Source organism: Lotus japonicus, chromosome 5, assembly GCF_012489685.1.
Source record: "Lotus japonicus ecotype B-129 chromosome 5, LjGifu_v1.2".
NCBI classification, from domain to species: Eukaryota; Viridiplantae; Streptophyta; class Magnoliopsida; order Fabales; family Fabaceae; genus Lotus; species Lotus japonicus.
Genome location: NC_080045.1, coordinates 52434621 through 52448474, shown reverse-complemented (window position 1 = coordinate 52448474; position 13854 = coordinate 52434621). Strand labels below are relative to the sequence as shown.

Here is a 13854-nt window from a genome sequence, read left to right as displayed (position 1 = left end):
TTAGGGACCTAGCCGATGTGAATCAACCAAATACTCGACTTTAGTTGATTTGTTAATCAGACTATTACTTAAGGAACAAACTTTGTTCCTCAATAGAGGCTTCTATAGCACTTTAAAGAGCTTTTAGTTAATTACTATTGAAAGTTTCAATAAAAGTGACTTAGTATCATCTTTCATCTAAGATAAATAAATAAAAAGCTAATCAAATTTGAAAAATTATAATGGTATTGATGTCTTTGAATTGAATTGTAAGTTGTCACAAATAATCTTATCCCAAGGTGAATACTTCAGGAATTGTATGAATATCATGAATACTCAGAAGCTTCAACTATGCTAGCTCTTACTCCATGATATTTTGTTGCCTACACCCATTTCTCTACCTTCAACTCTCATCTCACTAATTGTGAGTATATTTGGGGGGTATTAATAGACTTTTACTATGTATATCCTATTTATGTAGAGCAACATCACCTCTGTGTGCTCTCTTGTGAATAAGAAATTGTAGCAGAATATTTCACACACAGAGTACAAAACTACAAATTATAACATTCAAGATGAGGCAAAACTAATGAATTTTATTGTCAAAGTTATTTATATCCATTGTAATATAATTAACATGCCAAATTATATGTTCATGCAATTCCAACTCCATACATACGCAGGTGGTGGTTATGGTGGTGGCTACTATGAACATGTTGATGGCATTGAATGTGATGCACCACTTGGTGACACCCCCTAAACCATTCATTACCCCTTCCACTTGCAGGAAACTCCCTCTCTCTAACCCTATCTTCTTCTTCTTCTTCTTCCTCACAATATCTACTAATCATTTCAACCACTTCCTCTGTTTCTTCTTCCTCTGTTTCTACTCCAACTTCCTCTGGTTCTTCCTCTTCACAGTCCTCTTGTTCCATGTCATCATCTACCATGCATTCCTCATCTGGAACGAGATACAATCTCAACCGTCCATCTTGCCTTGTGGCACGGAGAATTTCTGGTCTCTTCACTCTCACTTTGCTGAGCTGTAACCTTCCATCCTTCCTAACCGGTAACAGAACAAAACTAGGCTGACCGTTGCCGTCTAGCGACGAAAGCGGCGGCGGAAACGCCTCCTCCCTCCCCTCCGCCGCTGCCCCTCCTCCCTCTTCCTCCACCTCACCTTCACTATCATTGTAGATCATATTGTTGTCATCACCATCATCATTCTCGATCTCAAAGCTCTCGAATCCAAGACTCTCTGTACACATCACCAACCTTCCGATCCCACCACCTATCGGCGGTGGTGGAGGAAGGGGAAGAACATTGGCGGTGGATGAAATTGGGTGGTGGCATTTTTTCTGAAGCTTGTAATTGGTAGTAGTGTTGAAGGTGGAGATAAGGGCAAAGAAAGAGTGAATGTGTTTGTTGAAGGCATGGAGGAAGAAAGAAAGAGAAAGTGAGAGGAGGATTGGGAAATACAAGGAGAAAAAAATCATCATGACATAACAGAGTTGTTTGGTTTGAGGAGAGTGGTGTGTTATGTATTTGTGTTTGGCTTATGAAATAGTGATGGGTTCTATAGGAACTTGATGATCCTATTTGGTCAAATACCTAGTTGCAAACTTGCATGTTCCTTTTTGATTTTGAAAAGTAGACAGAAAGAAAGAATGTGGGAGGGTATTAATATGAATATGATTATGATCCTCACCCCCCAATTAAGAGAGAGATTAGGGGGAGAGAGGGTTATGGTAATGATGGTGATGAAGAGAGTGGAAGAGGAAAATCAAGAAAAAGTAGTAGTTAATTTGTGAAGCTAAGCTAGCATGATGGCATGAGGTGTAATTAGTGATAGATGGAGCAAAATGAAGTTAGCAAAGGCGGTGCCAGGTCCAATGAGATGGCCTATGATTCCGCTCAAAAAAACACATTGCTATTTATCTTCCTCATTTTTCAAAACACATCCTCATCCTCACTTTTTTCTATTGGCTTGAGCTCATGAGTTGGTTCAAACTAGGGTTGGGAAGAAATGGAGTGGCTAGAGAATTTTGATTTTTGAGGTCTAGGGTGTCTAGAGTCTAGACCATTACATAGGCTTAGTGGTGTATTTTAAATTTTTGCTTACGGTTTTGGCCAAGGTTGCAAAATTATCTGTTGTTCTGTTTCCAAAGAGATATCATAAAGAATAGTAGAAATTATTTGAACAATCTCGTGCTCATCTCTATCCAAAGTGCTAACATACTCGGATTTTAAGATTTTCAGTTACAATTTTAAATAGCTACTCATGCCTTTAGTCTATTTTAATAACACGTCAATTTCAAAAAAAAAAATAACACGTCACAAATAAATAAATAAAACAATGAAAATGTTATCCATTTATGGATCTTATGATTTTTAAATTTCATAAAGTTTTTTTTTTTGAAATTATGGATAAAGTTATATCATATACATTTGGCATAGCATATGTGTGTACATTTAATAGGGCACCTGAGCAATGAAGAAAAGATAAAATAAGTAATTAGTTAATGTGATATATGATAGAATTAAGAGATAAAGAGAAAAATAAGATGTCTATGGATTGTTTTTTTTTTTTTTGGTACATCGGAAAAGTAGATGTTTATGGATAGTTGTGGGCATTACTCATAGTGAGAATCGAAGAAAAGATATACTCCATCCGTTCCTTATTAATTGTCCACTTTGAAGAAAAAAAATATGTTCCTATATATATGTCCACTTAGAGTTTCAAGAGAGCATTAATTGATGTTTTTCCAAGAAATACCCTTACAGAAACGATAAATGAAGAAAGACAAAATACATTTTAAATGGTGATATAGGAAAACAAATAATACTTTTATGAAAATCAACATAATTAATTGTTTTCCTTAATTTATGTGAACATTCTCTTCCTGGACAGATAAATAGGAACGGAGGAAGTAATAAGTAAGATACTCTCTTTGTTCCTTAATATGTGTTACTTTAAGGTTGTGGCATATGCATTATGAAATATCATTTAATGCTCTAGTTTTATTAAAATTACTATTTCACTTCCTAATATACTCCTATTCTCTCTTATTAATTCTGCATTTTCAATTCTCCAACCACCAATAATTAAAGGGTATAATTTGTAAAGTATATATAATTAATGCTACCTTAAAATTGTGAAAGTGACAAGTTAATAGGAACAAAAGAAAGATTAATATAGTGACAATTATATAGGTATAGATGAAGTAGAAGAAAGAGATAAAAACAAAAAAGTCTCTATAAATGTTTGTATTTTTTATATGTTTGAGTGTCAATACTAATTTTTTTTTGAACTCCATCAATACTAATATTTCATAACTAATAATATTAGTGAAATTATTATTTTTCAGAATATTAAAATGTACACATAACACTATTATTCCCTCCGTTCCTAAATAACTGATACTATTTTAGTTCTTTTGTTGTTCCTATTTAACTGATACTTTTAAAGTTTCAAGAGAACATTAATTCCACTTTACCAAGTGTACCCTTCATTTATTGATGGTAGAAAAATTGAAAAGTTAGAATTAATAAAAGAGATAAAGGGTGTAATTATTGGAAGTTAGATAGTAATTTTAGTAAAACAAGAATATTAATTGCTGTTTCTTAATACTTGTGCAACAACCTTAAAGTACCAGTTATACAGGAACGGAGGGAGTAACACATAAGTGATAAATATTACAAAACAGTGCAAATAATAGATACTTAGAATTTATACTAGTCACTAACGTTTTTTTGATTTCTAAAATAATTACAATAAACATCAGAAAATTATTTATTTTTTATATGATTCGTATAACAAATTTTTAAGGCGGTTGTTAGACAATATTCACCAACCAAACTACTTTTTGTTTTTGATCTTTCTCTTCTCTTGGTTTCAACCCATACTACTAAAGTTAATTAAATCCATCTATTATACGATTACGTGCTTGTTTATGTTAGTGTTTGCACACATCAAACACGATTATTTATATAATTCACTAGAGAGATAGCTCTGGCCAACATGCATGTGTATTTCCCTTTGGAATGCCAAAACAAACTGACCCTACATACTTGGGGTATCTGCGTATCCAATCCCTCTTCGTGTAGTTGGGAAGATGGTGAATAAGAAGCTTGAAAAAACCCCAACCCCTAATGGCAAGTTCATGAACAATGCACTTTCAGTCTGAACCCCATTAGGATCAATTAAACAAGTTTGTCCACTGGAGTTGCTGATGGCAAAGACCAAGAACACAAAGAGAGACAAAAATGCGTGGACAAAGTCCACCAAACGGATTCTAAGCCTGCAAAGCAGTTCCGTGGTAGTAATTCCCTCCTCAATATTAGTGTTGTAGTTGAATACATAAAAACCTTTGAATGTAGCAATTCCATGGTAGAGTTTCCCATTGCTCATGAAGGTGTCGGTGAAGGAGGAGAAGAAGCAAAAAACAGCACAAACTGCAATGAGCAATGAGGTAAGGACCTTGTCGGAAAGTTGGCAACACCCATTGTTGGAGAAGGGAGGGATGAGAGCATTGAAAGCAAGGACGGTGCTTGTGGGAAGAAGATTAGCAAGGTTGGCTACACTTGCTAGGGTCTTGTGGACAGGATGGTCTTGTTGAACAACCAAGATAGACATGTTTAATTAATTGCTTTCAAGAAGAAGTTCAAATTATATATATGGAAAATTATATATACATGAGGAAGGGAGATGCATGGTTTAAAAATTAAAATGTGTTACGTGGATGATTATGGAAGGGCTGGCGTCCCCGTAAGTAAGGACATGGTCTTTTAGTTTCATGTTGTTCTTAGTGTGAAAGAAACAAGTTAGCTAGAAATTCAATTTCAAATTCTTATTATGGAATTTTAGTTTCACGTGCATGATTGGGTAGGAGGGATCTTGTGGGCGCCTACATCTACTCATGCTTATTTGATCGATCATTGGAACACTAATCTTAGAATTTAGGTTATGTCTAACTCGACCACAAAAAGCTAGGTTAAAGGTGAAGATTGGACTAAATGACTATCTTGACTATATCTCTAGTTAATGCGGGATGTGAACACACCTTTCACGCACATGTCTGAACATCTAGAGCGTGGAATACTTGGCATCTGCGGGCGGACCATATACGACTATCTCCAATAAATGAATCTAGAATATGTTCCAATATTACCATTTTAGAATTTGGATTTAAACTTAACTTTACCCCCGAAAAGCTAGCTTTGAGGCGACGATTGTACTACACTTTATATGGAACATCTTGGTCATATCTCTAGTCAATGTTGAAACTTAAAATCTTATAATGGAACAAAACTACATATTTGCTTGTTACCAACAATGGCAGAAACTAGAAGAAAACTCTTACGAGAATCACCTTAAGAGTTTGAGGGAACAAGAGAGAAAATGTAGAAGAAGTGAAAAGTATTATTCAACTGGGTGATTCTGTGCAAGTTCATTCCTTATATCATATCATTCCAATGCTCGAATAGAAGGAATGTAGCAGCTTAACAGAAAACTAAAATGTAGAAAAATGAAACTAATTCTAACTACTTCATAACAGAAAGTAGGTACCTAACTGTTAACTAGCTGAGTTAGGAAACAACTGGAAAACTAGCTAACTCAGCTAAGTAGGTACCTGACAGTTATCTGGCTATAGCTAGGATTAATTCTCTGTACATCCCCCTGAAGTTGGGCCTGTTTAATGTTTATCATGTTCAGCTTGGTAACTAGAGTGTGAAAATGAGATGAGTACAATACTTTTGGTGAACAAATCAGCAGTTTGATCTTGTGTAGAAATTGGAAGCAGTTTTATCAAACCATCTTTGCACGCCAACTCCTATACCCAATGATCGACCTCCTATTATCTATGCATCCAGCTCAATAACCATATGTGAATCGCATTAGCTAAAATGATGAGTTTCTAGGAAGAAAAATTGCTTTGCATGGGCTTCCCTTCAAGTATCTTAGAACTGGTTGTGTCACCTGGTAATGAACCTTGGCTGAGTTTGATAGAAATTGACTCAGTTTCCGAACAACAAACTGAATGCTTGTCCTTGTATTTGTCAGCTAGAGAAGCTTTCAAACCAACCTTCGGTATCTGCTGATGTCTCGATATGCAGACCCAATATCCTGATGCAATTTACCCCAGGATTAATTGGTGTGCTCACAGGTTTGCAGCCAAGTACCCCTGCATCTTCAAGAAGATCCAAATAGTAGTGTCTTTAGCACAAAGGGACTCCTTTTGATGAATGTGCAGCTTATATACCAAGAAAATATTTAAGAATCTGATGGATCCCAAATTGTGAATGCAAGAGATGTTTAACTGAATAAACTTCACCAAGATTGCTTCTCACTAAGATAATATCATCAACATAGATCATCAAAATTTTGTAGGTTCACCCTATGCTTTAATAAAATGGAATGATCAGCTGTGGCTTGCTTGTAAGAAGCAGAAGCTGCAGAACCGAGTAACATAGCTAGCTTCTCATAACATTTTCTGCTGGATTGTTTCAATCTTTTTTTTTTTTTGGTTACAGATTGTTTCAATCTATATAGTGACTTAATTAATTTGCACACTTGTATCTTTGAATCCCCTTTCACACCTTGAGGTATAATCATGTAAACATTCTCTTGTAAATTTTCATGTAAGAAGGCATTGTTCATATCTAATTGATGTACTCATGTACATGCGAGTTGCGACCTTTGAATGGAATGAATCTAAAACTAGGATCAATAAAATAGAAGTCAGTTTGGCCATAGGTGAGAAGGTTTCAAAGTAACTCACACCTTCTGTTTTATTATATCCTTTTGCTACCAACCTTACTTTGTATTTCTCAATTGAAACATCAACTTTTCTTTCTATTCTATAAACGCAATAGATGCTTATTGGAATCACTCCATGTGGTAAATATACTATCTTCCAAGTGCTATTAGATTCTAAGGCTTCTAGTTCTGCTTGCATAGCCTCAACACAACAAGTTTGTTGACTTGCTTCTTTGTAAGAGGAAGGTTCTGTGGTGGATGAAAAATAAATGGTGAAGGATTTATCAGAGGGAGAAAGAGAATCATAAGATAAGGAGGAAATGAGATAATGTGTTCAATATGTAGGGTATGTGTAGCAAATTGCAATAAGAATCCTCAAGATGTGCAGGTGGGTGAACTGTTCTTGAGGATCTTCTTATTAAAGGCACCGTAGGCGTGGTAGATGAATTATAATTTTGTGGAGATGGCGTGCCCGAAATTGCTGGCGTAATAGCAGTTGGGTCTTCAATGATGGGTGTGCTTATAGGAACATGATTAGAATAATAATCATTGGTATTAACAGTAGGAAGTGATTCCAGTAATCCTGTTAAGGTGGAGTCTCCTTTATCATCAATAGAATGATATATGCAGTTCCATGATTGAGATGTGCCTTTTGAAGAAGTATAAGGAAAAATTAATTCATCAAAAAACTACATGCCTTGAAATGACAATTTTTTTTGGTTCAAATCAAAAGTCATATAACCCCTTGCACCAGGTTTATATCCAAGAAATATACACCTTTGAAATCAAATTTTGATCTATTGTGGCTTAAAGTGGAAACATAACAAAGTGAACCAAAGACTTTAACTCAACTAAGAATAGGTAAAGTGCTATGTAGTACCTGAAAAGGTTACTGGCCATTTAAACCCTTAGAAGGAACCCTGTTAAGCAAGAAAACAACTTACAAGAGTACCTAGCTCCAAAAGTGTTGAGGCAAAGAAGATTGCATCAAGAGTGCTCTAGCTATGTTGAGAATACTTTAGTGACTTCTTTCCACCTTCTATTATGTTTCAGTGTTTATACACAACTTGTTTGATGTAGAATCCAATATTTTTGTGCATGTAGGAAGGAAAAACTCAGGTCAAAACTCAGGCCCTTTGATAACTGCATTGAATAGATTTTCTGCCAAAACTACAGAGCTTTGCAAATGAGTAGAAACCGCACTATTGTGTTTAAGTAGAACTATCCATGTGAAACGACTATGACCATCAACAATAGTAAAAAAGTATCCATGTCACTGAAAAAAATTCACTCTAAAAGGACCCCAAATGTCCACGTGCAACGGCTAAAAAGCATGTGCAAATTTGTTAGGACTAGGAACAAAGGTCTATTTCTTCTGCCAAGCAAAATGGCATATAATATAGGTTGCACTTTTTGTGACATAGCTAGTTGGAAAAATATTACAAAGTCTTTTCATCTTATGATCACAAATGTGACCAAATCTAAAATACCAAAGGGCCTTAGAATTTCCATACTGGAGGGTGTAACAAACTTCAATAATGTGACCTGCTCGAACTCAATAGGTACACATCCATTTTAGCTTTCCTCTGCCATAAAAATAAGATTTTCCCCTGCAAGAACTTGGCAATTTTGTTGTCTCTCATGTTGCAAAACCATTGAGGAAACGTTATTCAAAGGAGGCAAAGGCCCCATCAAAAGAAATTGAGACTTAACAGTCCTAAATTGATCATTTAAGCTTTGTTAGGAACCTCATCAAATCATCCTTCTGGTTGTAATTCTTAGAACTCAGACTAGCTTAACAAGCACTCTTAATGATGCATACACAAGGTAGAACATGTTGTTAGTTCTCTAGTTCTTCCCAAAGAACTTTAAGCTAAATATAATCTAATTAATTTAAAATCAATATATATATATATTAGAAAAGAACAACTTCTAACATGACGTGTCGCTCCCACAGGCCAAGTTAGTGACGTGTCACTCCCAGATTAATTCTCACATAATATTTTACACGTAAGCTCTTCCTCCTTGGCCCCACTTGCCACATGTCATGTCATTCTCAAGTTAATTCTCATAAAAAAATACATTTAAAAATTTTAGATTTGATTAGGATTCAGATTATTTATTTTTTGATTTTATCTTAATTTATTTTTAGAGTATTAATTAATTTTTATGGTGTTTTTATTGAATTTTCCGATTTTTAACTAATTCAGGATTTTATGAGTTTTTATTGTGATTTGCTAGGTTTTGATAGTTTTTATTTATATTTTAAGCTAAATATAATCTAATTAATTTAAAATTATGTTAATGCATAACAAGGGAGCAAAACTTTTAATAGTTTTTATAATATTAAATTAAAAATATTTTTGTTAGTATTTTTAAATTTAATATAAAAATATTTTAATGTTTTTTATTTCTTAAAATTTATAACCTTTAGGTACGTTTTATAATAAATATTTATATAAATAAAAATTTGTAAAATATCTCTAATATAAAATGTTACACTTGTATATGAAATGTTCTAATAATATATTTGCATGATAGAAAAATTAATAATTTTATTTTTGCAAAAAGTTATCTTATGACTTATGAGGCATGTAGAGGAAAACACTTGCCCAAAGAAAACAAACGGTTGGTTCCATGTTGTTCCAATGGTATTGGTTGAGAGCACAAGTCGCTTCAAAGGTTTTGTTCTGCCATGTGTCCTTATCCATAAAGCCAACATGTTCCTGTAAGAGAATGGTGTATGAATAATGAATGATAACGTTTCTGCAACCAGTTTCATGACTATGGATCACCTAATTTTAATTTGTAACATAGAAAACTACAACACATAACCAATTTCTTTGTGACATTTCATGGCGAATGATGGTGTTGCTCTCCAACAAGATTATTGTTTATGGTATTCTTTACTTTGGGGCTACCATTCATGTTCTTGCTTTTTTTAAAACTCTTTTTTGATGGGTAAACCAATATGTTATGTATTTGTATAGGATCTCCTGCTAATGGTTTTGCAAGCTCAAAGCATCTCTTTGTAATGTTCAATGTCTTATAATGTTTAAAGTGTTCTAATATTTGTGCAGGGAACCTAAGAAAAGCTCTGATCACAAATCAAAGGAGGTCCGGGATACTAATAATGTTAAACCCCAAACACTAGGATATTTGCTTTCTTGCTCTTCTTCTTCTGCCCAAGGTTCTTTATTTTTGCATGCTTTGCATATATGATAATTACAATATGCTCATCATGTACTAGAATCAATTTGCCGAGACATAATTTCAACTTATAATTAAATCATATTTAATTTTCTTGGTTCACGGCAGATAAAGTCATGTCTTCCTTGTGTGGTACTTATAACTTTTTCTTTTTCATTTTTGTGAATCTAGACTTAAGGCATTGGGACCTGGAGAGGGAGAAGGATGATGACGGAACTCCAAGAGGAGTCTTAGAGGCATGCATGAAAGAATTTGACTCTCCACTGCTACATGAATCAGAATCTAGTAGTTCAAGCTCAAAGGCAAAGTCTCATTGGAGAAATTTTTTCAAATCGTGGAAGAAAAGATCATTTAAGCGCTTAACATCATCCATCCCTCATATTGGTGTGCCAAAGATACCCAAGTGGAAAAGCAGAAGCACTAGAGAGCATCCTGTTCGAAGTAAATTGTACAACTTCAGGTCTTCTTTGATAACTTTCAGCCTCTCTGACCTCAAAAATGCAACCAACAATTTCAGCCATGGTTTGTAATTTGGCCTTGGATTTCTTTCCAATAATACTTTTCCCATTACTTGATTCAATTATATCATAATTTGACAATAGTAGCCTTTGATGTCTATGTTAGAATAGCACCAAGCATTACCATCATGTTTGGAGTATATAATAAGTAGAGTATAACAAGCTATCCAATAAAAATAAAATTAAATCATTCTTGTTACACTAAAAAAGGTAAAACCAAATGGAATATAATAAAAGAATCTGCCCCATGTTGTTGTGTAAAAAATAGGGTTAAACTTGGTGCTATAAAGCTCGCATTATGTGTGAAGTATAAGAGGCTAATATAGACATTCTTACCTTGCATTTTTGCAAGAAGCTGATTCCACAAGTTTAATTTGTAACTTGCACCGAGGCTCGCTCTCTCTAGATGTTGTGACCTCGTGTCAAGTGATATCTAATACTCATTTTTTAATTTTTTTTCCTTTAAATTGTAGAGAATTTAATTGGAAGAGGTGGTTTTTCTGAGGTTTATAAGGGTCGTCTTCAAAATGGGCAACTAATAGCTGTGAAGAAAATGACTAGAGGGAGCACAGATGAGAAGACAGCAGGGTTTCTTTCTGAGCTAGGTGTTATTGCTCATGTTGACCATCCTAATACAGCAAAACTCATAGGATGTGGTGTAGAAGGAGAAATGCACCTTGTCTTTGAACTATCTCTGCATGGAAGTTTAGGGTCTCTTCTTCATGGTTTGTATTGCTTGTATGTAAAAACCTACGGTATAAACTTAAAATGTACTTACCGCTCATTTCTTCAATACTAATTTCAGGTTCAGATAGAAAGAAGTTAGATTGGAGTAAAAGATACAAAATTGCTCTGGGAATAGCTGATGGTCTCCTCTATTTGCATGAGAATTGTCATAGGCGAATCATTCACAGAGATATTAAGGCAGATAATATTTTGCTTACAGAGAATTTTGAGCCACAGGTTTTTGCTAAGCTTTGTGAAATAACTTAATTGCAGTATCAAGATTTTATTAATCAAGATTTTATCCAGATTTGTGATTTTGGGCTTGCAAAGTGGTTGCCAGAACAATTGACTCACCATAATGTGTCAACATTCGAAGGCACATTTGGGTATGAAAGTAAAAAACTGCAAATTCTAAAAATTCTAGAGTGTTTTTAGGTTCCAATGATTTAATATGATCACTTAATTACTTGTAGGTATTTTGCTCCTGAATATTTTATGCATGGCATAGTAGACGAGAAAACTGATGTTTATTCCTTTGGGGTCCTACTTTTAGAGATCATAACTGGGCGTCCAGCTTTGGATCATTTGCAACAGAGTGTTGTGAAATGGGTAAATAATTTTTCTAGACAGTGGTGTATTATATTAGCTATGTGCCATTACATGAGAAGCCTCAACACTCTGATATCTTGTATATTTTAGGCAAAACCTTTTCTTGATGCTAATAGCATCAAGGACCTTGTTGATCCTTCACTTGGTGATGATTATGACAAAGGACAGATAGGTATTGTTGTTTTGACTGCATCATTGTGCGTTGAGGAGTCTCCTATCTTACGCCCCATCATGAGTCAGGCAAGTACACACACAGCAAGATTGAAGAACCACATTCATTTTAATGAAAAAATATGATCATATATATACTTCTAAACAATATAAATGGGGCTTCCTAAACTTACCCGTTATGCTCATTTTCTTTCATTAAAAATGAATCCGGCTCTTCAATCTTGCTTAACCTTTATGGTATGTATTTTTTGAACTTGTGCTAATCACTTCTCTCCACTACAAAAGCTACTCATAGTGGCTTCTACTAGAATCACTTTTCCTCCAAACGTGGAAACCTACCAAGTTTTCGAACTCATACTAGAGAATTGTATTGTTTTTTTTTTGTCCTTTTGCCACCAGTCTCCAAGGGAAAGGGGTTCCACGTGACTAATCTGGCTTGGGATATGGTAGTGATGTCCTTGGCCACAACGATATTATTTTTTACCTCAGAGGGGATCGAACCCGGGCTAGGAGCAAGATTGTATTGTTTTACAACCATAAAAATTTCATTAAAAAAATTATGATCATATTTTCTTTGGTGGTTTCAGATTGTAAAACTGTTAAGAGGTGATGATTGTATCCTATCTAGAAAAGCAAGCAAAAGGAGGACTTTTCACAGAACATACTCAGAAGAGCTGTTGGATGCACAAGATTACAACTCAACAAAATATCTAAGAGATCTCAATAGACATAAACAGCTTGCCTTGGGTTCATGAGAGCTTAGGATATCCTACTTTAAAAGATGTATAGACTTGCTAAAGTGTGAGGAAGTCCATGGAAATGACTACTGCACTCCAAAACTTTGTACAAACTTATAAAATGGTACCTAAATTTACATAAGCATCTTGTACAGTTATGTTGGCAACATTACTTATTATATACAGTTTTTATGTGTTTTGAAAAGGCTACATAGATCATGATCATCTAGAGTTCAAAATCAAAACCAATATTGCAGTTCTCAACCCCATCTTTCATTCATGTTAAATTTTATTCATAAATTTTTAATATATAACCAAATATTTTTAATGGTGGACATAGTCTATAGTTTTGTAAAACTGCCAAAGATCTCAATATATCATGAACATACCCTATTCCTAATACTTGGTTTTGTGACATATTAGGCAAAGTGATTGAAGATTAAGTTAGAGGATGAAAATCATGAAATGAGTGTCACAAAAATTTATTTAAAGTTAGAGGATGTCACAAAAAGTGAGTGTTTAAATGCGAGACATTATGCAAACATGAACTTTCCATAATTGATATCAGTAAAAGAAATAAATACATCAGTAATTGACATTATTCATGTTTGCATAATGTCTTACATTTAAACACTCATTTTTTTATTAGAGAACAAAAAAATTCATGTTTGCATAATGTCTCACATTTAAACACTCATTTTTGTGACAATTTTTTAGTACCACAAACGGGAAGTTACTTTTTCTTTCTACTTTGAAATTGTGGCTGGCAAAAACTATCATAGGTCCCTTTAATTTCTCTAATTCTCCCTGAAACTCGTGGTTCCGATCGTGCTCTGGCGAGTGCTAGGAGGGGCCTTTTAATTGCCAAACGTGTAGGTGTTGTCCCCATTGGTTATGAAGAGGAAACCATCCAAAACTTGATCGACCTCCTTGTTGCTAATCATTCGAGGATCTACGACGATCCTTAGCAGAATGTTTTGGTGTTTGGGTTGTTCTTTGTTGGTGTTCTACCTGATCTTTTGGGTTTGAGCTGCTTTTCTGATATGTCCCCTTTTTGTTCCTCTTTGATTTGTTATGTTGGCTGTTCTTATGAGGGGTTTTTCTCTTGCGAGGGGCGCTTGTGTCGGGGTTTTTGTTGTTTGCG

At 34.5% G+C, this 13854-nt stretch overlaps 3 protein-coding genes across 3 annotated transcripts; 1 reads left to right on the top strand and 2 right to left on the bottom strand.

Moving 5' to 3' along the window:
- Positions 1-292: 292 nt before the first annotated feature.
- Positions 293-1787, bottom strand: LOC130718499 (protein FANTASTIC FOUR 1-like). The gene has a single exon (XM_057569100.1). It carries the CDS (start codon positions 1476-1478, stop codon positions 633-635), a length of 846 nt encoding a protein of 281 aa, XP_057425083.1. The 5' UTR covers positions 1479-1787; the 3' UTR covers positions 293-632.
- Positions 1788-4042: 2255 nt separating this feature from the next.
- Positions 4043-4615, bottom strand: LOC130719761 (protein DMP4). Its single transcript, XM_057570369.1, has one exon. It carries the CDS (start codon positions 4613-4615, stop codon positions 4043-4045), a length of 573 nt encoding a protein of 190 aa, XP_057426352.1.
- A 4868-nt stretch (positions 4616-9483) lies between these two features.
- Positions 9484-12919, top strand: LOC130718356 (receptor-like cytosolic serine/threonine-protein kinase RBK2). The gene is made up of 9 exons (XM_057568942.1): positions 9484-9638; positions 9820-9929; positions 10121-10471; positions 10941-11192; positions 11273-11430; positions 11500-11579; positions 11667-11802; positions 11893-12042; positions 12561-12919. The coding sequence occupies exons 1-9, from the start codon at positions 9595-9597 to the stop codon at positions 12726-12728; spliced, it is 1449 nt and encodes a 482-aa protein (XP_057424925.1). The 5' UTR covers positions 9484-9594; the 3' UTR covers positions 12729-12919.
- The last annotated feature ends 935 nt before the right edge of the window (positions 12920-13854 follow it).